The sequence below is a fragment of the Chiroxiphia lanceolata genome, chromosome 3, assembly GCF_009829145.1.
Source record: "Chiroxiphia lanceolata isolate bChiLan1 chromosome 3, bChiLan1.pri, whole genome shotgun sequence".
In the NCBI taxonomy this organism is placed as follows: domain Eukaryota; kingdom Metazoa; phylum Chordata; class Aves; order Passeriformes; family Pipridae; genus Chiroxiphia; species Chiroxiphia lanceolata.
The window spans coordinates 1022592-1049708 of record NC_045639.1 but is presented as its reverse complement, the minus strand read 5'-3'; the positions used below and the strand labels follow the sequence as shown (position 1 = coordinate 1049708).

Sequence of the window (27117 nt, the reverse complement as noted above, 5' to 3'; positions counted from 1 at the left end):
ACATTCTCAGTAATAATAATGTGGTTTGTAAAATTCTTCTACTTTTGTTCTCTTTTCAGTGACCCCTGGTTGTCTTCCTCTGTCCATCTGCAAAATCCCTTGGCTCCCCTCCTCGAGGGTTTGGGATAAAACAGGGAGAGAGCAAGGACAACCCCCACGGACTGTGATTCAATTTGAAACCAGAAAAGGCAGGATCCAACCCCTTGGCTCTGGCTGAAGAATCTCTCACCCTCTGGCTGCTTTTCTTGGAGGAATTCCACCTGTTTGACAACAAATTAAGCACCAGAACCAACATGGAACCAGCCCCGCTCCAGGGAAAGCAAGTTTTCCAAGCTGCCTCCACCCTCCAGGACCTCGTGGAAGCGGATTAAGATCCATCACAAGCAAAGGGGTTACAAAAACAAGGACAAGGCACAGCTCCCAGCCAAGGTCCCCTCAGAATTCCCCCCCCCCCCCCCCCAAAAAAAAGACGGATTTGTAAACAACCCTTCGTTACAAAAGTAAATTTATTATGACCTCACTTTTATAAGGTTTTTTTTTTTCTCACTCGTGGTAACATTTATAAATAACTCCTGGGGGTGAGTTTGGTGGTTGAGAAGGTACAAAATAAAAGCAGGTTTTGGGTGGTCCTACAGCACCATGGCCTGGGGGTTCCCGAGGAGCAGCGGCGCGAGCCGGAGCAGCGCCCGCACCGGGATGTGCAGCCGCCTGAACTTCAACAGCAGCTCCGAGAAGCTCCTGCTCCCTAAAAAAAAAACATACAAGACAAAATGGGGTCAGGTTTGCCCCAAATAGAGCTGTGGCAGAGGGAGCAGAGCTCCCTCGGTGGAGCCTCCGGAGGTGTTTTCCCAGCAGCGATCCCACGGTTGCAAAGCTGGTTAAAAGGTCAGTTTTTACATTAAAACTGTAAGAAATCCCAAATTCCATCAGGGAGAAGAAGACAAAGAGAATACCCAGAGGAGAGGTGTGTAGCAGGCATCTGATTGGAATCATCCAAGCCCAGACACAGGAATCTGTATGCTCAGGGGTGTGCAGCACAGGATTCCTGGGATGGGCACTCCCTGGGAAGCCTCCAGCCCCAGATCCCTCTCCCCATGGAGGGGGTGACACTCCTGTCACAGCCCTAAGCAGGGCACAGAGCTCCCAAAGCTGCAGTCCAGCTGAGTTTCCTCAGGAGAGCAGAGCACTGGTGTATCCCAGGCTGGGCTGAGGGAGGAAAAGCTGCCCAGTGGAAGGGGCCAGGATTTCCCTGGATCCCAGCTCCAGACTCACCTTCCAAGCCTCCAGCTGCCAGCTGGGCTGGTGTGGGCACAGAGTGGTAGATCAGGAAGCAGGCCAGCATGCTCAGCTGGGATTCCTCTGGGGGCTGCCCACTCAGGTAGGAATGCAGGGACACATCCCCTCCAGCTGCGAGACACAAGGCACACCAGGGAAATTCAGAAAGCATTTCAAGGAGGAAACTGGGTTTCTAAAGAAAAATCTCCATCTCCCCACAGGTGGTGGGCTGGGGGCTTGTTTTCCAACCTCCTTCCTTCTGTCATGGCCACCCTATACCCTGTTCCCTGCTGTGGCCACCCCTCCTGGAAAATTCTCCCAGTGCAGGATTAGGAAGGCATTTTCTCTGAGAATCGTGAACCAAACCTCCCACCACTACAGGCAAACAGAATTCCCCAGGGAATGGTTCCACACCAAACTGAAAACAGGGTGTTTTATCCCAGTGCCTGCCTTTCCCTTGCCAACCTGGATCAGCAAGACAGGAACCAGGCGAGCAACCTGGTCTGGTGGGAGGTGTCCCTGCCTGCCCACGGCAGGGGGTGGAATGAGGGGGGTCTTTAGGGTCCCTGCCAACCCAAACCAGCCTGGAATTCCGTGTAGAGCTGGCTTAGAGATCCCTCCTCCCTACCTTGCAGCCACTGATCCAGAGTGTTGTCTATAGTGCACTTCATCACGGGCAGGAACTCCGAGTTCATGAAGAGCCCTCGGTTGGGGTTCCTGCTCATCCTCTCCTGGTGGCTCCGGGAGCTGAAGAACTCCAGCACCAGCTTGATCTGCCACAGCTCGAACGTCTCCGACATCTCCCCCCTCTCCAACCTCCTCACGGCCTGGGAGAGGGGGGAGACACAACGTGAACACTCTCTGCCCCCCCCAAAAAAAGTGGCCCAAAGCGTCCCCTAAAGCAGAACCTGCTGACTGCACCTGATCTATGGCGATGTACGTGGGCAGCATCTCGGGGTTCTCCTGGGTGACGCACTCGTAAAGGATGGAAGAGAAAAGGTCCAGGATTTCCTGTTTCTGATCAAGGACACGTGTCAGACGTGGTTTATTCAGGTTCCTACTCGTGTTTCCTTCCATTAAAGTTACCCCACGTTGTTGACATCGCAGGAATTTGGGATGCCAATGATGCCACACAGCTTGATCGTTAAACTTGTGTTTTATTCCCTCCCTTAAGTCACCTGGTGCAAAGAAATTCCAAGCAAAACATCCAAACCCCTCCCTGACTTCCCCTAAATGCCTCAGGATTCTCTGGGTTTGTTAAACACATTCCTCAAGGAATGGGACACAAACCCCAATACCAAACCAACAAAAGTTAGAGGGTCACCACCCCTTTACACCTTTGTATTACAAACCATCCTGCAGAATATTCCCTGTTCCTGCTGCTTGGAGGGTTGGACTCTGCTCCAGAGTTTGGTGAAGGTTTTCCCCACCTTTTATCCATGTCAGAAGTGTCGGTCCCCGCCAACACACCCTACCTGGCCCATGTCCACAGTTGGTTTGCAGAAATAATCGGCGAAGGAGAAGAGAGCGGGGTCAGAAGTGAAAGCAGAGATGGCTTCTGGCTGGGAAATAAAAAAAAAAAAAAAAAGAGATTAAAACACACCCTTAAAATGAACTTTTTGGGTTTGGTGCACAAAGGCAGCAGCAATTGATAACCAAACCTTCCAAAACACGAGCGAGAAGGTTGTAACCCACGACCCAAAGCTTGGACTGCACGAGCCAAAGCTTGGACTGCACGAGCCAAAGCTTGGACTGCACGAGCCAAAGCTTGGACTGCACGAGCCAAAGCTTGGACTGCACGAGCCAAAGCTTGGACTGCACGAGCCAAAGCCTGGACTCCACGATCCAAAGCTTGGACTCCACGACCCAAAGCTTGGACTCCACGACCCAAAGCCTGGACTCCACGACCCAAAGCTTGGACTCCACGACCCAAAGCTTGGACTCCACGACCCAAAGCTTGGACTCCACGACCCAAAGCTTGGACTCCACGACCCAAAGCCTGGACTCCACGACCCAAAGCTTGGACTCCACGACCCAAAGCTTGGACTCCACGAGCCAAAGCTTGGACTCCACGACCTTGGAGGTCTTTTCCAGCCTAAATGATTCCACGACCACGCCCATCATGGACAGAAGTATCCCTGGCAGGAGGCCATTCCAGGAGGGATACCTTGAAGGCCCGCGCTTCGGAGTTGCGGTGGGTGACGGTCTGTGCCAGGAGGCTGCGCCATCCCATGGGATCCTCCTTGTAGGAGAGCTGCCCAGCCCTCAGCTTCACGTACAGGATGCCACCCTTGGAAAGGATCGACCTGGAACAGCACAATGGGACTTGTTTACACAGACACACGGACACAGGGAGGCAGCCTGGAGAGGAAACGGAGCTCCCACAGCTCCCAGGCAATAACATTCCTTTTCAGGCTTTGTCCTAATTATTTAAACCCTGTCCAGAGAAACTGGGGCTGTCCCATCCCTGGAAGTGTTCAGTGGCAGGTTGGATGTGATTCAGTTGTTCATTACTTTCAAACGAACTAAAAGAGCCCCGTGGCTGAGCAGAGACGCAGCCGGTTTCCTTTACCCCTCGTGTTAAAGTGCAAAGCTGAAACTGATTTCACCCCAAATCCTGTATTCCGGTAAAATCTCTGGTTCCCACAGCTGCCCAACACCTCCTGAGCGTGTCAAAAACACAGTGAGCGCTTTGTACCGCGAGCAAAATAGCATTTTCACAGAGCAGTAACAGCCCCAACAGTCTGGGAAACGTGACATCACAGCCACTCAAAACCAAACCAAAACCATGAGTGCGAAGCTGCTTTCTGGTGCTGCTCCATCCCGCTGCCCAATTTCTGTGGTTTTTACTATCAGGTTTTCCCCTGCCCCCTGTTTTTTTTGCATGAATTATTCACATCAATAGGCGAAACCAACTACGCAGTTTCTCTCTCCAAACCCACCCTCCCCCCCTAAAAAAAAAAAAAAAAAAAAGTGCTGCCAAATTCACAGCAGCCACCTGAGCAAAGCCAGGCTTCTTTCTAATCCATGGGAGGGGTTAAAAAAAAACAAACCCCAAACATTCAGTAGAAATTACTACAAGCTCGTTATTCGGTGAGGCATTAAAAATACTTACTGGAGGTGATTGGTTCCCTTGCTTAAATCTATTAATAATTCCCAGTACCGTGGTCCCTTCACTCTGATCTGTCAACAGAAGCAGGTTTTTTTTATTAAATAGAAACAGAAGCATTAAATTAAGATGGGTTTTGACAGTTTGTTGTGTTTTGTTTTTTTTTTTTTCTGGGCCCTTTTTCTGCTGCTCAGCCAGAAAATTCAGGAGGAGGAGCTTTGTGTCCCCGGCAGTGAAATTTCTGGCACAGGGAACTCCCCCGTCCCATCAGATCTTGGTCAAGACCAAAGAGAAGCACGTGGTTTAATTTAACTCCCTGGAGTCATTGCAACAGGACAGCGTTGGGTGGGGAATCAAAAACCCCTGAATCTCTGCTCCTGCACTCTCTGTGACACAAAAATGGGTGGTTTTCCATTAAAATGGAGAGTTCCTTTACCTGTTTCAGTAAGTGAAGCTCTGGAAGAAGCGTGGGTGCCATCAGCTCCTCGGTGGCCTCGGCGTACCACTGGGTGCCCTTCAAAATGCCACAGGATTCCCAGGTTAGGAGAGCTCATTGTCATGGGAAAAGGGAAGAAAAAGGGCATCTTATGGGGAACAACTCCCCTGGCAGCAGTCTGGGGGGTGTCTGTTCCCAAGCCCTGAGTAAATGCAGGACTCGGAACTCGGCACTGCCCTTCATGTCAGGAAACACGAATAAAGCCAATTTCCCACGGATGGACCAACACCTAGCTGTGGGTAAGTGTGAAATGGGAAAGTCTGGGAAGTAAAGTACACTGTGAGCATGGAGAACTCTTTGCCAGAACCACCTGAAAATCCCAGGAACCCTTTCTTTGGTCCTTTCCCAAGTAGGTGGTTCCAGCCACCTCTGTGCCTTCAGAAGTCCTTCTTCAAAGGGAGGAGAACCTGGGTCAGCCATGACACCCCCCTGACTGTTTGAAGACACTGTGGTGACTTCTCTTCTGCCCTCCAGGTGCCATCAAAGCACACGTGAGGTCGGAGTGGGTTGAGCCCAACCCTTCCATTATTTGCAGGGAATCCGGCTCGCCTTTACCACAGCTTGAGACAACCTAACCCTGGAGGCCACACCGATGAAAACTGGCATAAATCCCAGTGCCCAGGCATCTCTCTCACCTTTCCCAAGGCCTCCCAGCCACGTTACCTTGTAGGTCACCTCTATGAGGGCGTAGCAGGGAGTGTTGGAATCCACGTCCACGGGAGTGAGGAGCCTCGGCTCTGCCGCCAGCACGTACAGGTGACGCAGGGCCTGGAGGTGGTACCTGGGGGTGGGAATCAGGAGCTCAGCACAGGCAGGGAGTGACCCCCCAAACACCAAACCACGCCTGGCTCCACAACCAAATCCAGCTGGTGGTGAAACCGAAGAGAAATGTGTGGCCATGGTTTATGTTTTTTAACGTGTGTGGGTTAACTGACAGGCCGGGACTTAATGGATTGGAACCAGAGGTGATTAAGGGTCATGTATGGACAGATCTTGCAGGAAAATCTTTCCAGCCGAGAAGGTAAGTCACAGGAGCACAGCACAGCCTCAGGAAACCTGTTGGTGTTTCCTCTCTGGTTAAAGATCACCACTTGTCACTTATTTCTTCTGTTCTCCACTTCCCTTTGGTGGAAAACCTCCAAAAATGTATTTACAGACCACTTAGGTAAAACCTCACAATCTGTCTTTTGTAAGGAGATGGTTTAGCTCAAGGAAACATGATCCCTAGGGAAATAGGAATCCCTAAGGATCCCTAAGGAAACGGGATCCCCAGCAAAGCCTTACCGGTTGTCCGTGCTGTGGACAGGGAAGTGAGGGTACAGGGCACAAAGGAGAGCAGCAATTGAAGAGTTTGAAGTGCTCAGTGAGTATCTGTAGGGAGAAAACAACATTATCTCCTGCTAAAAACCACAGGAGTTCAAAATATTTTGGTGTCCCAGGGAGGAGGAAAGGAGTTTACAAGTCAGAAACATTCCCGTGGCACTTCCTTTGCCACAGAAGATGTGTTCATGCATCAGTATGTAGGGAAAAAAACCAGGAAAATGAAGGAAACTGGAAGAAGGGATGAGTCCTGCCTTTGGAAATGGCAAATCACCTTCCTCCTCCCAGGAAGAGGAGCCCCAGAGCCATGTGATGAGCCAGGTGGAAGCCATAGTTCATCTCTCCCCCCGTTTTCTTGTGCATGAAACGGCAAAGCTGAAGGACCTGGAGGTTCCCAGAGCCGGCCATGACCATGGCCAGAGCCAGGAGCAGGACACTCAGGCATGTCTCCAGGTTATAGTGACCTGTCTGGAAGCAGAGCAGAGGTTTTATTACTCCTGTGGTTGGGCTGATCCGCTGCTTTCCACCCCGGAGCTTGGAAACCACAACCCACAGCAAAAGGGAGAAGCAGCGAAGCCCTCCAAAATGACTCCCAGCCTGTAATTCCCATCCTATAATTAATGGGTGAAAGGGCTGGGCTTGTTTGCATCCAGGTTTTGCTGAGGGTTATCGAAGTGTGTCACACAAAGCGAGAGGAAAAGCAGGAAGGACTTACTATGGATGCTGTCGGAGCCGACAAACACTTCAGGAAATCCGTGGCGTATTTGTACTGGAAAGCAAAGAAATGCACCCTAAATACAGATCCTAAATATCAATATAGATCCTAAGGAGAAAAGTGAAAGCTCTCTGGAGGTGGAAGGGGAAAACACAAGCACCCCCCCCCCCCTTACCAAGCACTGAAAGGCTGCCAGGTTTTCCGAGCCGGCGAAGCGAAATCCCAGGGATAAACAGGCTCCGGCGATGATGTAGACGTGGGCTTGCCTAAGGAACAACACAAACAGGAAATGACCACACACCCCTCTCTTCTCCTCCTCCACAAACTCCTCCATCATTAAAAAAAAAGAGTGTTTTATTTTTTTGCAGGAAAAGAATCAGGCTGCAGGGTTTTTTTTTTTTAGGGAAGAGGGTTTTTTTTTTTTGGATGTCACTCACGCCAGCGTTTCCAAGCTCAGGTCTTCAGAGGAAGGCAGCTCCGTGGCGTGAAGGGAGATAATGTTCTCCCTTATGATCTGTAAAAAGTATAAGGGGAAAAAACTTATCCTGGGAAAACTGATTTTTAATTGAAATTCTGGCCCATTGAAGTGATATAAAACGAATCCGTGGCACAGGCACGTAAAAGCCGTTGGGTTTTTCTTCCCAGGTCAGCACCCTGTATTTCTCAGAGGTACTGATCTAATTTGGTCTTAAAAATTCCATTCAATATCTTGGAATATCACTGATCTCACTGTTGAGAAGTTACTCCTAATGCAGCAGTTTTGCACTTGGCTTCTTTCCTGGGCAATGTGGTGAAAAGTTTAATCCCTTCCTTTCCCTGACATCACTTTCTGTCCTCAACAGTCACATCCCTCCTCAGTCCCCTTCTTTCCAGCTCCCAGCGCTCCCCAAACACTCCAGGGATCCAATGGCACCTCTGCTAATGCACATTTCCTTGTGCACCTCACGTGGCCACGGAGCTGCTCCCACCCAGACCAATCCTGGGAAGGTGGAAAACTGGGAAGCAAAAGACCCCAAACATAAATAAACACCTACTTGAGGCACGTTGCTGTTGACCCACTTGGAGTTGGGCAGGATGTCATCCCACAAAATCAGGCATCGAGCCAAGGTCTGAAAAAAGGGAGAAAGCCAAAACATAGGAAAGGAAAACCCCAACCACACAAACAACAGTGGTATTTTTTCATGTCCTTACTCTGTCGCAAAAACCAGACAATCCAACTGCCTGTTTTCCACAGGTTTGGGTATTTTTTTTATTATTCGTATCAGAAATGAGAAAACAGCTTTTATTATAAGATGTGCAAATTCTGCTTCCAGAAAAAAGAAACCCCAGAAGAAAACCTTGCAAGGGCAAGATGAAAATTCCCTGCGTACTTACAACTCCAATTATCTGTAACATTGGGAAAAGCTATAGAAATGCACCCAAAAATTTCATGTAACGTTGCACACAAAATGTGTCTTTCAAATATTTCTCCATGGATTCTGTGCTGGATGACAAGGAAGTTGCCTTAGCACAAGGAGAAATTGTTGGAAGGGGTGAGTTGGGCTGCAGAGCAACAGGGGGGACCAGTGATCCAAGGGATTCTGGGTGCTGGGAATGCAGGCTGGAATTAAAAAAAAAACCCCATCGGTTAAATGGAGTGAGGAACGAAACCAAAGCAAATCTTACCCTCAGCAAAAGGAATTCTGGTTTTACAAAGTCCAAGAGGTACATGGTGTCCGGGGCTTTGAGCCAGTCCGCGATGGATCTGCGGAGCACGGCGAAGGAGCAGGTCACATCCCAGCAATTCCCAAAGGGCAAAGCCAACACCACAGTGGTTCAAACCGCTGTGCCAGGCTCCTGCAGCAATCCCAAGGTCCATACCTGTTGTTGGTCTTCAGGTAGATCATGGCAAGCGCCAGGGTGGCACCGGGACACGTCACGTCCACGTTGATGGTGTCGCCTTCCTGCGGAAACACAGGGAACACCTCCAGGTGGGAAGGGAGTGACCCCAGCCGGGTGTGTGCGCTCCCAAAGTCACCCAGGGCATGGAGACACCGCTTGGGCTTCCATCAAAATCAGCAGCACGCACACCTTGATTTGGTAACTGGGAGACTTGTGCTTCTCCCGGTGCATTCCCGCCTGGAATCGCCGGTGGCCCCCGACCATGTACTGGTAGAGCTGCTCGGGAACGTTGAGGTCTGACATCCCTATCAGGTTACTGCCGTGCTAAGGAGCGGAGAGGAGAAGGAAAAACATGGGAGTGCCTTCCTCGAGGAGAAAAACCCCTGCTCTTGGCCCACGGCAGCCAGGAGTGGAGGGTGAAACAGCTCCTACAATCCCATCCCAATGGATAACGAGCGTTCTGCTAATTGCAGTCGACTTACCCCGAGGCACACCATGCCCAGGGCCAGCCCAGATGCCAGGGAATAGGACTCCCTGTCGGTGCAATATTCCATCTCTGGCCCGGGGGGACGCCCTGGAGAAAACAAACCGGCAAAATCCATCTTTTAAAACTCCAGCTGAGCAAACAGTGGTTTAATTAAGAGCTACGTTCCTCATGAGAGGAGGGAAAAGATATCTGGTCCTTCTCAGGGAAGTCCTCAGTGGAATTCCAAGGAACTGGCACTTCATCCATCCATCCATCCCTAAATGGCAACCTCCTCCTAAATGTTGTGGCTGGAGTGAGAATGCCAACGCTTTAAGATCCCTGGACTTGTCCAAATGCTGCTGCTAAAAGAGACTGCACATCCCTAATTACCAAAAGCATAACAATTCCACCCTTAAAATTCATCCCATTCCCTGTTTAATAAACCACAGAGTCTCTCAGTAAAGCTCCATATAAAAACATGGATAAAGGCCGTGACAAATAAAAATCAGGGCACGCACGGAAGGAGGACGCAACTGAGATCCCAAATCTGCTGTTCCGAATCAGATCGGCAGTTAAAAAAGCCTTAAAATTCCAAGCAGGGGAACTCAGGACACCAAAATTCCCAGGTTTTCCCAGAGATGGGAAAACACCTGTCCCAGGGATCCATTCACACATCCCAACGGGTTGGGCACCGTGGGAAGGGCCTAGCGATGGAATGGCTGAAAACCTCTGAGCAGAAGTGAAGTTCCTTAATTTCAGGGAATCCCAGGATATTTAGGGTTGGAAGGGACCTCTGGAGATCACCCAGTCCAGGGCCAGCTGGAGCAGGTGACACCGGAATGAGTCCAGGTAGGTTTGGATTCCACACCCTAATGAGTGTTTTATGCCGCTCAAACAGCTCACAGGAGCTCCTGCTCCCCCAAAAACAGACCCGCCAGGTTTGCAAAACCAGAGGCAGGGGGTACAAACCAATCCTTCCAAGCTCCCCGGTGCCCTTCCCGGTGCTCATCCCGGTTTTCCCAGTGCCGGCACCCACCTATCTCTGCCAGCAGCACCTCGGCCGTGTGCCTGTGGGCCGTGCCCTGGTAGACCAGGCCTATCCCGATGACGGCGGCCACCTGCACGTTGTGGGGCACGTCCAGCTCGGTGGAGGTGGGGGGCAGTAGGGCGGGGATGTGGATGCTCAGCAGGCGGGTGATGGCCATGTCCATGGTGCCCAGCTTGGCGGCGGACACGCCGAGCAGCAGCCCGATGCTGGTCATCTCGTGGCCCTGGGGGAGGGAACACGGGCAGCAGGAACCTTCAGGGATGGGAAAACGCCTGTCCCAGGGATCCGTTCCCACGTCCCGTTGGGCTGTGCAGCGTGGGAAGGGTGTAGTGATGGCACGCCTGAAAATCTCTGAGCGGAAGTGAAGTTCCTTAATTTCAGGGAATGCCAGAATATTTAGGGTTGGAAGGGACCTCTGGAGATCACCCAGTCCAGGGCCAGCTGGAGCAGGTGACACCGGAATGAGTCCAGGTAGGTTTGGATTCCACACCCTCCCTGGACAGCTGTCCCAGTGCTCTGCTCCCCCCATGGAAAGAAGTTCTTCCTCGTGTTGAGGAAGGGTCCTTCCAGCCCAAACCATCCTCAGTCCTGCACCACAACCACTAATATGCAGCCACTCTGCTATTCTCCCACAGCAGGAAACTTCTACCCCAGTGGTTCAAGAGAAACCTGTTGGTTTTTCCTTCTCGTTCTGCTGAAAGGACCCAAATCCCACAGGGATTTCTCCAGAAGAACTCACCTTTGTCAAGTAGTCGTGGATGTTGAGCGTGGCCAGTTTGGTGAGGTGCCCATTGAGGCCCAGGGCCATGAGGAATCCGGCGTATTCGTTGGCCAGCTCCGCAATTTTGGGCTTGTTGTAGACGATCCAGGCGGAGTCTATCTGGGAAGCGGGAGCGATCTTCAGGCCGGCGGCCACCCCGTTGTGGAAGCTGGCCCAGCAAGCCATGTTAGGAGGCACATCAATATTCCCACTGTTCAGATCCACGGTGGTGTTCCTGGGAGGGGCACGGCCTGCCAAGGAGAGAGGGAATTAACAGCAACCAGGAACACCCAAACCAGCCAAGGGAGGGAACAGCTCCAATCCGAGTCGCCCTCCGGTGCCTTCAGGAACACCGGGACAGCACAGATCAACCAGCAACTTCCCAGGATCTCTGTCCTTTATGAGTCCAACACTGATTTTTTCACTTCCCTGTGTTTCTCAGAATGCACCTGATGTCAGGTCCCAGTGTTTGCTAACAACACCGGCCTTGACTACTCCAGAAGAAACTAATTCAGATTCAAACCCCAAGAGCTGCTACATCACAAAAATCACACTTTGGCCACAAAACTCTCTGCAGAAAAGCAGAGAAGATGCTACAAAAATTACAGTAAGTTCAGAAGGAAACGGGATATAACCTCTGAAAGAAACTCCAGCCCTCTGTGAACCACTGGATTGGTTGGGAAGGAACCACTGAGCCACGTACCGGTGAGGTTCAGCTTCGGGATGGGCAACTGCTCCGTTGGAACGGGGTGGTAGGAGAACAAGGTGAACATTCCTCGCCCCACTGGGAGTGCCATGGTTCGCTGGCACAGCTGTAACAACCTGGGGGGGACGTGAAACCAAAGCCAAGTGCTCAACACAGCAAACTTTTCCAAATACACGGCACAAAACGGGCCTCCAGGCAACAGGCACGGGGCAGAACCACTTTTTCCCCCCTGAGTCTTCCCTCTTTCTTTTGACCCCACCCTTTGGTCTTCACAAGATGAATCTCAAAGACACATTTTACTGACACCTTGTTGAAACTTGCCACCAATTTTCCCTAAAGCTGCTTAAATCAACCTGTGCCGTGGACGTTTCCCAGCCGTGTCAGAGGTGAGGTGACAGGAGAAAGCCAACCAGAGCTGGTGGGATCTTGCTATGACTGGTGTAAAACCCATGTAGAGAGTTCATAAGGTGCTTCCAAGAACCCTGACCACAGTTCTCTATGATTTACTCTGGAAACACTTTCTAGACTCATCAGATTACTCAGCTTGGTAGCTCACACAATAATTTGATATATTCCTATTCCTGTAGAGGGTTTTGCCTGTTAATGGTGTCCTAAAATTTGCTTTTTTTCTCTTTTTTTTTTTTTTTTTTAAAGAAGATACTTTTAACACCCCCAAAATCAGTGATTAAAGAAGCAGGATGGGGACAATCATAAGGCCACTGGGCACAGGAGGTTTCAAAAGACAGAGGGATGAGACACTGAGTGTGTTCTGTGCAGAATTAATGAGGTCCCCTGAGCCAAGACCAGCCCTGAACAAAGTGTTCTCCAGCTTTAAGCAGGGGATGGATGATGTTTTGTTCTCCACAGAGTAGGTCCTGTTTATATATCACACTTTTTAGGTGGAAAAAAAGTGCTACGAGCTGCTTTCAACCCCCAGCTGATCCCAACTGTTTGGGTTTGAGACTCACTGTCTTTCCCATCTGCTGCTGACCCCAAGGGCCCTCCAACTCACACACAGCAGAGCTTTGATGTTCATGGAGCTCCAACGACTTGGATTATGAAATCCAACCCTTTTCTATGAGTCCTAATTTGATGCCCAGTTCAAGCTGAACTATATTGCCCTGTTCAGATCCACTTAACTCTGAGCCACCGAAAACACCCCGACAATCCTTTCAGAGCAAAATTAATGAGAAACAGCTGGAAACAGAGAGAGTTCCAAGGCCAGGCTGGACAGGGCTTGGAGCAACCTGGTCTGGTGGAAGGGGGATGGAACGAGATGAGCTTTAAAGGTCCCTCCCAGCCCAAGGCATTCCACGATTCCACGCTCCTTTACCGGTTTTCCTTCTCCTCTATGTACTCGTGGTCGCTCGCTTCCGGCATCTGCACCACGTTGACCCGCACGGGCCGGGCGCTCTGGAGGAGCCTCCTCACCTCCTGCACCCTCAGATCCTCGCTCCAGATCAGGGACATCACCTCCTCGTTCATGTCGTTCATGCCGTCCTCGTCCTCCTCCGACTCGGCCGCGGAGGGGATGTCCGAGGACGGCACCGAGCCCACGGACTGCGAGGGAAAGGGGAAGGAAAGGAAAGAACGGGACACGATTTTAGGGTTGGAAATATCAGCACCACGGGCTGAACTCCCCCAGCACGACCACGAGATGGGTCTGTGAGTACAAGGGGCTGACTTGTGCATCTTCAACACTGCTTGGATTACGGAATCCAACCCTTTTCTCTGTGTCCTGCACTCAGGCTTAATTTAACGCTCGGTTCAGGCTCAAATGCATTGATCAGGTCTACTTAACTTGGAGACACCTCAAATACTCCCACAATCACGTGCTCCTTACAGGAATTCAAAGGCCAGGAGGATCTCTGAACATGAAAATCAAGTACTTTTGCCCATGGAAATGGGATAAAGAACTACCATGAGAAGAGAAGGCGACACCTCAAATACATCAAGGACCACCGGGCTGAGCTTGAGGAGGTGACGTGGGACATAGTTCTCATTCTTTCCAAACTCTTTCTTGTTTCAGAGCAACTGGAAAGAATTTTCCCCTCCACAATCAGCCCAGTTTGGGATTAGCCTACTTTGGGATTAGCCCAGTCAGATCTTCTGTTCTGCAAGTGCTGCCCAGAAACCTGCGTTATTTTTCTAATCGTGGATGTTTTCATGAAGCAGAGCTTCCATCTGGATTCTCTCTGCAACAACCTCGGGAAAGCAGGTTACCTATTAAAACAAACAGCCTGCACAGCAGAAAACTCCAAATATTTGTTGCTGTCAGCCAACCTGGGCTTCAACATCGGAGCTACGTGACCAGAACAGCCCCAAAGTTGTTGGCAAACCCTCTTCCCACGCAAGACTTAAGAAATCCTCTCTTAAAACTCTGCTCTTCTGTTCCTTCTCATCACCCAAGTGATGCAGAGGACCAGAAAGAACGGCTGCCCGTGGCTCTTTGGGAACACATGACCCCAAAGAAGGCAAATAAATGTGGAGCAGATGAATGAAACCCAATTTCTTCTGATAAATACACAGTAAATCTCAATTCATAACTGCACCACCCAGCGTCCGTTCTGAAACAGGAAACTCCACCCTGCCCTCCCGAGAAATGACAAACAATTTGGGGTTTGAAGAGCACTTTGTCCTTTTAAGGCGACATCTATTCGAGGCATTGTTATAAAGTCAGTGATAAAATCAAATTTATCATCATTTTTGTGATCCGCGAGGGTTTCGGTCGGGCAGAACGTCACCAGCAGAAAACAAAAAGGGCTTTTAACGTGGGAGTTTGGACACGTGGTTAATTTACTTTTCTGCTAAATCAATGAGGTTTTTAATATGAAATTATTAGTGAAGCCCTCTGCTATAAAAACTGGAATAATTTTAATATCCTTTCAAAGCCAAGACAGCAAAAAGGATCTCGCCCAAGATGTATTTGAGATTACAAATCCCTCTTCCTGACTTTGGGAAAGGCTATGGACAACCTGCTGGCCTGGAGTGGTTTTATGCCAGCCTTCAACAAGATTTTTGGCTTCCAATAAAAGACATTTAAATGAGATTAAATTCCCTGTGATCCTGATGGTTCCCACCTAAGAGGAGAAAATGCCGAAGAGAAAAACACCGCACACTTTTTTTATCATTTTACCTCAGGATAAAAGTAACTAAAACTTGAAATATGGCAGGTGTATTTCCCAATCCAGCTCTTCCAGAGGAGAGAGAGATGCCAGGCTGAGAAACACCCACTTCCTTCTCCCTCTGCCACGGTTTGATGGCAGAGCCTCTGGACAAAGCACCAAAGGACGCGAGGAGGAGGAGGAATCAAACAGCTCTGGAGGCAAAGAATTTCCAGAGGAAAAAAAATGTCTTGGCAAAACATTTTGGCAAAAATCTGTTCGGAGGCAATTTTTTTTGCCTCAATGAAGTTTAAAATGTGTTTTATACTGAGTTCCCATAGCTATTCCTGTGCTGGATCCTGGACTTTATATCGAAACCCTCACGTGCGTAAACCCTCGATCTCGTTGCGATTCCACACCTTGGGATGCCCTGAAATTCCTGAACCGCCTGCTCTGCCCAAGCCCCAGGACTGTGAAACCCACTTGTGGCCCCACTCACGGATTTTCCCTTCTGCAGGTTCCCTTCACAGGCCTGTTTGGACAAATCCTGGCGCCCGATGAGGAGACAAACAGCTTCCGGCCAGTCCGAGGCCGGCTGCTCCCGACAGTGGTAGATGGCATCCCTGATGGGAAGGGCCACTCCAAAGGGAAGAGATTCCAGGTCTCTCAATGTGAAACCTTAAAATTAAGGGGGAAAAGAAGCCAAACAGACTGTGTGATCAAAGCTGGAGCAAGTGTATCTCACGTTATGATGTTATTTTCATCCCGCTCTTACCGACACTTGTCATCCAAAGAACTAATTTTTCAGCCAGGCTGGAAACGGATGAGCTGTGCTTGAAACTGCACCTGGAAAACGGAGGAGAGTTAAGGAGGAGCAAATAAAGCTCGCCCAGGAGCCAGCAGAAAGCCAGGAACTCAACAAAACACCACTGAAACCCCTCGTACCGATTGTCATCCTGTTCCATCTGCTGCTTCCGTTGGCCTAGGAAAGACAAGGCTGCATTAATTCCAAGTTTTCCAAGCACAGCACAATCCTAGGATGGCGTCAAAGCATCCTCACCTGATGTGATCTTGTACAAGTAATGGGAGGCTTCGTTTGCCACGGCGCTCTCATCCCCAAGGATGTAGAGAGCCACGCTCTGGACAGGGAAGAGACACCAAAACAGGTCATTTTGGGGGCTGGTATTGCTTTGCTTCCCAGCAAAACAGGCAGGAAATAACTGTCATACAACCTCAACAGTGGGGTAGGTTTATTGTCAGCAAAAGGAGATGGAAACAACTGAAACAAACTTCAAGGCTTTACATTTAAAGTTTGGGAAAAAAAAAAGACATCCTGAATTTTCCCTAATAACTGCTCCAAAGGTGAAGAGATAAAACGTGTTCCCACTCACCCTGCTCACGTTTCATTTCTCTTGCAGAACACACACATTGCTACAGACACTTGGTTTCCTCCACATCTTGGATATTGTGGAGGCTCCAAGTGAAAAGCCATTCCCACTCCAGCTTTCCAGCCAGCAAAATCCAAGGGATCAGTCCCCCATCTACTTTTTAATGCTGGGAGAAATCACACTCAGAAAAAGATAATGTGGGTTTTTTTGATGAAGACCTTCCAACTCTGAGCTCTGCACAGGTGAGTCAGGCAGAGGAGGGAGAAAATAAAAAAGAGTCTCTTCTCCTTGTTTTTCTCCTCAGGATCAACATTTCAGCTTCCATGAGGGATATTTCCCTGCCAGCTGGAGCAAACCCTGCCCACAGAGCTGCCGTGCTGGCAGAACAAACCACGTTGTGCCCCAGTACTTACCAGCACCACCAGTTTGCTCCGTTCACAGATCCCAGGTAAATAGGGATAAGGCTGAACTCCTTCTCCCTTCAGGCAGGAACTCAGCCACTGGAAGATACTTGGAGGCTCAGCAGAGAAAAAGGAGGGATGGAGCATGAAACCTGTTTGGACTTAACCACATGAACAGCAAGGCCAGTGAGTTCAGGGCAAAGGCACAATAATTCCCCATTATTCCCAAAGAAAGCCCTACAGAACTTCCTCGAGCGACAAAAATCCAGCATTTCCCTCAAAACTTTACAGATTTCTCCCTCCTGCCACAGGGAACAGCCTTGGAAGTTAACAACACTAAACTGAGCTACAACCTCTTTGCCTTCCTTGTCCACAAAACCCGAGTAGCAAAGCCTGAGCAATTTCCAGGAGATTTTTTTTTTTGGTAAGTTTTTTCTTACACAGCCCCTAAAATCCAGCTGGCAGGACACCAAGCAGACACACAGACAACGCGTGACCTGATTTTAATGTGAAGTTTTTGTGGGTTTAGCTCTGATTTGGTTCTTCTGAACTCGAAACTGAGAGCCCACCAGCCCAGCAATACTTTCCACAAGAGAGGCACTTCTCACTACCAGGCTTTTCCCACAGCTGGAGATTTTCTCAGCCAGCCTGAGCTGGGACTTTGCCAAGATGAAACCAGCATTCATTGCTCTGTGGAGGCTCCCACAAAACACTGGAAGCACCAACTCATGGCTATAGTGGGCTAATTTCAGTCCAGAACCCTCAGGGGACCATCAGAACCAAAGGGAATATCCAAATATCACTAAATATCCTCCCGAACTCACCTTGATCAATGATGCAGGTCTGTCTGGAGGTTTTGACCAGGGCTGGGTAATCTCTGTAGTAATAATCTATGTAAGCTTCCAGTTTTAAATCCCTGGAATGACAGAGAGGTGAGTCCCAGAAGGGGAAAAAAAAACCCCAAACAACTCTCCACCTTCCTGGATGGGAATCCTTTGGGAGTAGGTGCTACTGGGGAAGGATCTGGAGCCATAGGAAAAACAAAGGTTTTCAACATTCATCTTCTTCAGTGCATGGGAAGTCTGTTCTAATCTGTGCAATTCCCAGATTTCCCATGTAAACAATAAACAGCCAGAGCATGATGCACGACCCTGTGGTTTTCCAGGTGGACATACCTGGCCAGCTGGACCAGGAGAACCACGAGGGAGCGGAGCCCTTCTCCCATCAGGCTGTTCAGCTTCAGCTCCTCGTAGATGAGGTGCAGGACAAAGAAAATGGCAGGAATGTGGCTGAAAAGGAGGGTGGAGGAGTCCAAACTAAGGCTCTGGGGAAAGTCGTCCTTGGAAGGGGAAACTTCCAGGGGGTCCAGTCGCAAAGCTTTGGCAACGGGATGAGACTCGAAATTCCTATGGTAGTCGGAGCTCAAGAGATATTCCCAGTCCTAGAGCAAAGAAACAGGGAAGAGAGGTAGAGATTCCAGCAAAGTAATGCCAAAGCACTGCTACAGAGGAGTTTTCTCCCCAAAAAACAGATCCCTATGTGACTGTTGGATGGAAAAGGTGCTGCACAGGAGATTCAATGATTAAGGTTCATCCTTCCCATAAAAGAATCAAAGCCTTCGTTCCTTAGTCCATCCCGATTCCCTCTGGAAGTGAGAACCCTGACAAGCAAGGTCACATGACGCAGCTTTGGAAAACTTTTCTTTCCCCCAAATTTCCATCTCAGATGAAATTCCACATGCAGAGTGTGTTGCCTTTAAAAAAAAAAAGCCAACATTAAACCCCACTGCTCTCTATTTGTAAGAGAGAACCTTTTCTTACCTCATCTGACCCTGTTTCTGAGGGCCTTGCCTTCTTTGGAGCAATGACTGGGGAAAGTGATCCTTCAAAATCAAGCTGCAAGAAATAAAAGGAGCGAAAGCAGCTCAGCAGTGACACTCCCAAGGTTTCCTAAGTGAATCACTGATCATAAAACCTGAATTCAAACCAAGCACAGTGTGACATAACTCGAGGTACTTCTAGACTTCACTGGGAAAGAACCCATAGACACTGGAATTCAACATCCTCTTTAGGAAACAACAATCTGAGCTGTGATCTGTGTTCAAAATGAGAGTAAATTTAACGTGGATTAGATGAACCAAATCTTTAATGCATTGGTGCTGGGTGTGAGCTGGAGTGTGCCAGCTAACAGGACAAGAGGCAATGGGCAGAAACTGATGCACAGGAAGTTCTACCTGAACATGAGGAAGAACTTCTTTACTGTGCACTGGAACAGATTGTCCAGAGAGGTCGCGGAGTCTCCATCACTGGAGATTTTGAAGAACCATCTGGATACAATCCTGTGTAACGTGCTCTGGGATGACCCTGCTTAGAGCAGGGAGGTTGGGCCTGATGACCCACTGTGGTCCCTTCCAACCTGACCCCATTCTGTGATTCATCATTTATTTTTATAACCAACTGCCACGGTCAGACAAGCCCCTTATAAATCTATGGAGCACAAGAGACCCGAAATCAGAAACATTTCAGAACCGATTCCAGGGCACTTTGTGATTTAAGACAAGGCACAACCTCCACCTGGAACCACCTGGAACCTCAAAGAGCTACCAGCAGCTTCAATGCCAACCAGAAGAACCCGCTCACATTCCGTGTCCAGGAGAGCCTCTCCGTGTTGTATCCCATCATGTTCATGAGGCACGTGACAAACAGGTTCCACTCAGAGTGGTAGCTGGGCCCTCCCGGGGCGTTGTAGGCGTTGTACCACTTGACCAGCACCTGCACAGCTGTCTCCTTGGGCAGGATGGCTTTGAGCCCCTGCAGGCACCTCCTCACTGGGGGAAAAGAGGGAAAATAACAAAGCAGCTGCATTTGCCTGGAATTTGTTCCATCATGTATCGATCCTCTCACTGGACCTGCTTTTAACTCCCTAGGAACTCACAGCGAAAGCCACACGGCCTCCAACAGCTGAGGTGGGGCACAGACCCTCTAATTTGAAACAAAACCGGGGGAAAATGTTCCTTTTTTTTGCTCATTGCTGAACTGGCATCTCAGCTCTTTCCCAGGAACAAAACACACAATAACAGAGAGCAAAGCTTTGGAGTCCTACCTAATTCCGAAGTGGCAATTTCGGGGATAGTGATCCGGACCATGGTGTTGTTGCTGAGCTCCTGGGGAAAAAAAAAAAAAGAAAATCAACAAAGGGAAGAGTTAAATTGGGAAATGCACCAAGTTAAAGCAGAGTCCTTTTCTACCAACTCAGAATCAGTTTGTGTGTTAAGATGTTCCCAAATCCTGGCTGTTCGCTGCACTGAAGATTTGCAACCTCAGATGCCAGCTCCGTGAAACACTTGGAATGGAGCTTGAAATTATCTTGAAATAATCTCTGCTAACAAAGTGTGGCCTCGAATGACAGGAAAACACCTACTAGAGTCACTCTGTTGTGGACAGGATCTCTGAGAGCTTGAATGAAAGTCCCAAGCTGCTGGAAGGTGCAGTCCTCGACGTAGGGCGAGTCATGAAGTTTGGAAGAATCCCTCAGCTCTGGAACTGGTGACAAAAGCACACCCTGAAAAGTGGTAAAAATGATTGGGTTTATGGAAATCATAAATAAACAAACAGCACTAAACAGATCTTCTTTAAACACAGTTTATTCAGGGGATTTACAGAACAAGAAGACAAGATTCAGCTCCAAAAGATTCCTTGAGTCAAAAGATCAACCGATCATTTCAAGTTGTTACAACTAAATCCTTTCCAAGGAATATTTCCTTATTCCTTACCTCTTCCAGGGGGCCCAGGTGCTTATTCAAAGGCTTGGATGGAGTACTGACACTGTCCAAGGGAGTGCTTGGCCGAGGCATTTGGTTGGACATCGTCAGGGATGGAGCAGGAAGCCCGGGAATAAACACCTTCCCCACCTTTTTTGGCGGGAAAAATGAAAAGAAATAGTTGATTTTTTTTTTGCTGAAAATAAGCCCAAAAAATGATTTAATTATGCCACAAGGTGCCACTGATTTTACAGAACTCCCTTCCCAGCACTGCACACAAATTAGGGATGGGAAAACTATGGCTCACCCGAACCACTCCGGAATAAAGCACTAGATTTCCACTGCCTTCCAGGACCAGGAGTGTGTCGATGCCCTGGAACAATCAAGCAGCACATTCAGCTTCTTATACTTAATTAGGGACACTCCAGTTGGGTGACAAGTGTCCCAGCAGGACATTCCAAGGGGAGCAGCCCCCAGGGAGGGACGTACCTGCACTGGAGCCGCGTCCTTTGCTGGAATGTTGGTAACAGACCCAAAGATCAGCTGCGACTTATCGTTGCTCTCTTGGAATTTTACACACCTAAGGATCAGGGAAAACAACAGGAAACACAAAAAGATTGTCCTGGGTGCTGTCACAGAAAGAAACCACGGAATTTAAAACGGTGCAGTTAACTTTCTGTGGAATATCTGGTTCCTTTTTCCCTTGCTTTGCCCAAAATAAGTCAGCTTGTTTTTACTTTTCTAGTCCAATTAAAAGCCCTGCTGTACTTCCAGCTGGTAATTCCCAGAGTGCTCCCCCTGTCCCCGAGGTTGGAATGCTCACCGCAGCTGGAGCTGGGATTCCACTAAAAAGCACAAGAACTTCTGGCCACAAAGGTCAGTGGAAATAAACACTTTGGATGCTTGGGAATTCTTCTCTCTGTCAAAAGAGACACAAGGACCAGGTTAGAACCTGCTTCGCTTTAGAGACCTCAGGAAACCAATCCAGAGGGCCTGGAATAACCAGGCAAAACTGCTCCAAGTGCCCAGTTCTCCTTGGGAGGGAGCCAGGCACTTAGGGAGCATCATTTCCCCCAAAAAATCAGGAAGTACAATCCACGAATCTACCCTAAGGAGGCTCCACCTGCAGAAACAAGCCGTGACTTCCCTTCATTCCCCATTTCCCGCCACGGGAATCCCTCCCACCCCAACACAAGCTCCTGACCTCATGTTTGTGACTGTCTCTGTCCACAGGTGATCGATGCACAGCTCGGGAACGATGGGCTCTGTTTCTGGCACGAGGAAGGAGTCGTTGGAAGCGCTGTTTGGGGAGTGGGGGAGGCTGTGCCTCCTCGGGGACTGGGCACTGCTGGAAAAGTTGAACCTCTGCACTCCCGAGAAGGAATGGACTCCCAGGGCTGGGGAATGGGAGCGGCTGCAAGGGGAAGACACAGGACACGGCTGGAAAGAGGACCTTCAAAATCAGGGACAGGATCAAAAGACACAGGACGTGGCTGGAAAGTGGATTTTTACTATCAGGGACAGAATCCCAGGGAGCTCACACCCTGGCTTTGAAAAGCAACAAAACTCCACCCTAAACTAGTAACTAGTTCAGTGTTGGATTCCTTTACCAACACACATCCCAGCACATGAAACTATTTCTCCAATTAATTTCCAGTCATCCCTGCCAGAATCCAATAGAAGAGATTTCAGGAGGAAGAAACCCAACTTTTTTCGTTGCGTGGTCCATTCCATGAAAAAACCTCTCCCAACCTCTTCCCTCTAGTTGTGGCTTTCTTTAGAAAAGTGACCCAAACCCCCTCCTGGGACCTGCAGATATTCCCTGACTCCCTGATAGACCGGCTGCGTTGTGACAGAACAGCCTCCTCTGGCTCCTGCACAGGATTATCCTGCTGTGCTGTTGGGACAATGGCACAGCAAGAGGATTCCAAGAGGGCTTTCAGGTGCTGCAACACAAGAGGCACCTGCACCTCGGAAGGACAGACTCCTAAGGGTCGAGAAAGACAAGCAGCAAAACCAGATGTGCACAGAATTCCCCAGTTTCCATTCTTTGGGATGTGCTGTGCAGTGCCCACCTCAAGGCAGCCATGTTGGAGATGGTTGGGGAGCGGGACTGCAGGCTGGGAGAGGACCCGGATCTGCTCTGGCTGTGGATGGACGAGTAGTTCTGGAAAGGGGAGCCCCCGGGGGAGTCTCCTTTGGAGAAGCTTCGGAGGTGGGCGGTCAGGGAGCTGTTGGTGGCCGTGTGCTGGGGAGTGCCCACCTGCTCCGGGAACTTCAGCACCATGCTCTGCTCCTGGGACACAAACCAACAGGCAGGAGGAGCTTCTTCCATCAGCTGGGTGTTAATTTCTGCCTAGGAAGGGGCTCAGCCTACAGAGTTATTCCTACCGACCCCACAGAAACCGCTCCAATGGTTTTCATAGAATCCCAGAGTGGTCTGGGTGGGAAGGGACCTTAAAGCCCATCCAGTTCCAACCCCCTGCCATGGGCAGGGCCACCTTCCACTAGCCCAGGTTGCTTCAAGCCCTGCCCATCCTGGCCTTGGACACTTCCAGGGATGGGGCAGCCACAGCTTCTCTGGGCAACCCCAACAGCCTCACAGTAATAAGTTTTCACGGCACTAAGTTACTTCCCACTAAGTTATTTCCCACTTTTCTTACAGAACACAACAGTTTGGAGTCCAAGCCTTCCAATGTATGGAATTATACGTTAATTACTGCATGATCCATGACCATCACCATGGTGTGACTTCCCTGGCTGTGCTCCAAGCAAACCCATGCAAGAAACTACTTAAAAAATATAACAACCATCCCAAACAAACTGCTTACTCTTATAAATAAAATAAATCACAAGTACCAGGTGCTTCTAACACCCAGAGCCATAAGGACACGGGAATACACAAGTTTTTTTTATAGTGATACTTAGTCCACGTGGGATTGGTACCTCAGGCTTCACCCTCCTGAGAGCCCAGACCGTGTGTAAGCTCTGCACAGTGTCGTAGGTCATCACAATGGAAGGGTCAGAGCTGAGGAACACGATCCTCAGGGTGTGGTCAGCCACGTACTGCACCCTGGAAGATCCAAACACACCTGGGAAACAGGAGTTAGCTCCGGTCAGGGCAGAAGCGTTGTTTCTGTAACAGTATCACGAGCGTTTTCCACACCCTCTTCCCTCCACCGTCTGGGTTTTGTTCCTAACAGTTTCCCTGCCCATGAAGCAGCTTTAACTTGTCACTTGAAGGTGATTATTTCCACGTTTTTTAACACAGAAAATGCTCAAGGCACACACTGAGATTTGATCCCACCCTGAGGGACTCCAGTGACACCCCTGAAGGTGCAGTCATACCTCCAGACTTCCAGACAAGAGGAGTGATCTCATCCAAGGGGTGCAGCATGCTGAACATCGTGGGCAAAGGCTCCCTAGGGAGAAACCAAACAGATCAGAGCCTGGAATCTGACAGCAGGGACTTCTATTCCATTCCCAGAAGCTTGCTGGTTTAACTGAGTAGATTCAACCTTTTCAGGGCCTCTGTTTCCAATCCCAGCTCTTCTGGGTACTACAGAATCCCAAGTGCCTGGGATGGACACATAAAACCCATACAGTCCAACTGCTTCCTCTGGGATCTACAGAGGGCTTCCACAGGGACTGGGATCCTCACCCAACAGGGACTGGGATCCTCACCCAACAGGGACTGGGATCCTCACCCAACAGGGACTGGGATCCTCACCCAACAGGGACTGGGATCCTCACCCAACAGGGACTGGGATCCTCACCCAACAGGGACTGGGATCCTCACCCAACAGGGACTGGGATCCTGCAGCTGAGAGAAGATGTCTCAATGACAACCCCTCAGTGAGTCTCCCCATCCATCACAGCCTGGAATCAATTCCCAGGACAAACCTTAATGAAATCAGGCTGGTGACTCCCATATTGTGCCTCCCAGATCCTATTCCCACTCCCAAATAATTCCTAACACTCCATTTTGGGCGTTCTCACTCAGGATCACTGGGATGGGATAAAAAGCCCGGAGGAATCACACCAACAGAATCCCAGGATGGTTTGGGCAGGAAGGGACCTTAAAGATGATCCAGTTTCACTCCTTGCCATGGAGGGCAGGGACACCTTCCACTACCCCAGGTTGCTCCAAGCCCCATCCAGCCTTGAACACTTCCAGGGATGGAGCAGCCATCCCCCTCCTCCTTTTTCACCTGATTCCAGCTTTTCCCATCACAAACACACAGCTCCTTTCACAATTCTACTCCTTATTAGATTATCCAACAGGAATAATTAGATCAATAATTAGATTATCTATCAGGAAACAACCCAGACCCCTCATCCCATACCTGGGTGGGCTTGGAGGCACCTCGTGGGAAGAACTGCTGCGCTCAAATAACAAACCATATTTTGTTGGCCAGACGTTTGCAACCTATAAAAAACCCGATAAATAGATTTATAGTGAAGGGAAAAAAAATCAAGTGTTTTCTCTACTGGTTATGTTTGAGGATTTTATAGCAAAATAAGATGTTTAGATTTTTTTCTTGAGAGCAGGAGAACATAAATCAGAGCCATCTGTGAACCAAAATGGTGCATTTGTGTGGACAAAAAGCAGGACAGAACTCACCTGGAAAGGCAAAGCTGCAATGTAATCCTTCCCCTCCATGCTGTGCACGTTTATACAGGAATTCTGCAAAATGCAGATACACTTCTCTACTGTTTCCTCGCTACCCGAAACTGGGAGGGGAAAGAAAGGAAAAAACAATTACACACTGAAGTTCCTCCCTTTTTCAGACACCCCTCATACACAAGAAGTAAACTTTTAACATAGGAAGGCTCGGTGAATGAGCTCCTGGAGGACAATGGAGCTGGGGAAGGGTCTGGAGGACAAGGAATCCCTGAGGGAGCTGGGGGGGGCTCAGCTTGGAGGAAAGGAGGCTCTTCAACTCTCTTCTCACTCTCTTCAACTCCCTGATAGGAGGGTGGGGCCAGGTGAGGGTCGGGCTCTGCTCCCAGGGAACAGGGGACAGGTGAGAGGAAACGGCCTCAAGCTGTGCCAGGGGAGGTTTAGGTTGGATATTGGGAAAATTCCTCCCCAAAAGGGCTGTCCAGCCCTAGCACTGCCGCCCAGGGCAGTGGTGGAGTCCCCATCCCTGGAGGGGTTTAAAACCCACCTGGATGGGTTAGTGGTGGGCTTGGCAGTGGTGGGGGAACAGCAGGACTGGGTGACCTCGGGGGGCTTTTCCAACCCAAGCAATTCCACGATTCTAAGCATTTGCCCAGGACACTCACCATCAGCCTTTTCGGATTTTTCCTGGGGGACGGTGAAGTCGCACCACAGGGCCTGGAACCCAACGCAGAGACCAATTAACTCCAAACGAGCCGACGCTCCCCACACGAGGTCGTCTTCCCGGTTACCTCCCAAAACAACCCCGACCAAAAACACCACCTGGATTCACTCAGCCTCCCTCTTCCCAGGTCCCCACACCTGCAGGACGGGGCTGTCGACGGTGAACGCCTTGTACACAGCAGACGCTTGGCTCCTGCTGCCCTTGCTCCAGATGACCACGTTGCTGGCCACGTACAGCTCCTCGTCGTAGTCCACCTCCTCCCCCACGTCGCTGACGCCCTTCCTCAGCTGCCAGCTTTCCTGGAAAACGGGGGCTCGGTAAGGAGAAGCCGGCACGGGCTGCCCGGAGAGGCTGCGGATGCTCCATCCCCGGGAGCATCCAAGGCCAGGTTGGACGGGAGCTTGGAGCAACCTGGGCTGGAACTAGGTGGGCTTTAAGGTCCCTGAAGCCCAAGCCAATCTGTGATTCTTGATAAGGGACAATCAGAATCCATTTAGAGTGATTTCTATGGAAGCCGGGGATGTAAAAGGGAGGAAGAGATAAGAGAGACCCTGTGTTGAGCCATGACATTCAGAGCGAATCCCCTTCTTTCCTAAACTCCTTCTCCGAGAGCAGCTGGGGTGTGGACAGATCCAATCTTAGGCTCGGTCTGCATCACAGAGGGTGTTTGCCTGGAGAAGAGAAGGCTCCAGGGAGAGCTGAGAGCCCCTTCCAGGGTCTAAAGGGGCTCCAGGAGAGCTGGAGGGGGACTTGGGACAAGGGATGGAGGGACAGGCCAAGAGGGAATGGCTCCCCAGTGCTGGAGGGCAGGGACAGATGGGATATTGGGAAGGAACTCTTCCCTATTCGGGCGGTGAAGCCCCAGCACAGGTTGCCCAGAGGAGCTGTGGCCGCCGCATCCCTCGGACGGGGCTCGGAGCCACGCGGTGCCCGGAGCGTCCCGCGGCCGGGGGTGGCACTGGGCGAGCTCCGAGCTCCCTTCCCCACCCCGGCTGCTCCCCGCGGCCTCGGGCGGGGCCGTACCCGGTGCCGGTCGTGGATGGTGACCTCCCGCAGGGACCCCACGAGCCCGGCGGCGCCGTCGGAGGAGCAGAGCTCCGGCGCGGGCTGCAGCCGCCGCAGCTGCAGGCTCAGGGCGCTGGGGTGCCGCCGGCTCTGCTCGCGGCCCCGCGGCGCGAACTCCTGCAGGTCGCCGGCCGCAATCATCGTCGCCCTCTCGTCACAGTGGTCCGACATGGGGCCCCGATATCCTCATTATTTCCGGGGGACGCTCCGGCGGCTCCCGCAGGCACCGGGGCGCGCGCGCGGGCGGGCGGGCCGGCACCGGCGGCTCCTTCACA

The 27117-nt window shown here is 50.3% G+C and overlaps 1 protein-coding gene across 2 annotated transcripts; it reads right to left on the bottom strand.

The window, feature by feature from the left end:
• Positions 1-474: 474 nt before the first annotated feature.
• ANAPC1 (anaphase promoting complex subunit 1) lies at positions 475-27117 on the bottom strand. Of its 2 annotated transcripts, XM_032683788.1 has the most exons (47): positions 26801-27117; positions 25915-26076; positions 25719-25770; positions 25054-25163; positions 24776-24858; positions 23778-23851; positions 23376-23521; positions 22505-22725; positions 21634-21843; positions 21253-21348; positions 20919-21009; positions 20737-20802; positions 20442-20579; positions 20090-20230; positions 19772-19832; positions 19309-19496; positions 18490-18564; positions 17845-18110; positions 17494-17585; positions 16682-16830; positions 15941-16019; positions 15826-15862; positions 15656-15726; positions 15380-15558; positions 13110-13336; positions 11774-11892; positions 11050-11321; positions 10299-10533; positions 9279-9370; positions 8986-9120; positions 8776-8858; positions 8581-8659; positions 7950-8024; positions 7353-7429; positions 7091-7181; positions 6916-6969; positions 6475-6668; positions 6165-6251; positions 5544-5661; positions 4821-4898; positions 4391-4458; positions 3443-3581; positions 2751-2837; positions 2197-2292; positions 1904-2102; positions 1273-1407; positions 475-745 (listed from the first exon to the last, which is right to left on the bottom strand). In XM_032683788.1, exons 1-47 carry the CDS (start codon positions 27011-27013, stop codon positions 630-632), a joined length of 5856 nt encoding a protein of 1951 aa, XP_032539679.1. In that variant the 5' UTR covers positions 27014-27117; the 3' UTR covers positions 475-629. The 2 variants fall into 2 exon arrangements, with proteins under 2 accessions (XP_032539679.1, XP_032539678.1); XM_032683787.1 differs by lacking the exon at positions 475-745 and having other exon boundaries at positions 780-1407.

Coding starts and splice junctions, on each gene's coding strand:
- ANAPC1 (XM_032683787.1), bottom strand. CDS start 27,013: ATGTCGGACCACTGTGACGAGAGGGCGACGATGATTGCGGCCGGCGAC. Junction 18,111..18,489: donor CAGAAACAGGGTCAGATGAG/GTAAGAAAAGGT, acceptor TCTTTGCTCTAG/GACTGGGAATATCTCTTGAG. Junction 6,252..6,474: donor CTCTTCCTGGGAGGAGGAAG/GTGATTTGCCAT, acceptor TTCTCCCTACAG/ATACTCACTGAGCACTTCAA.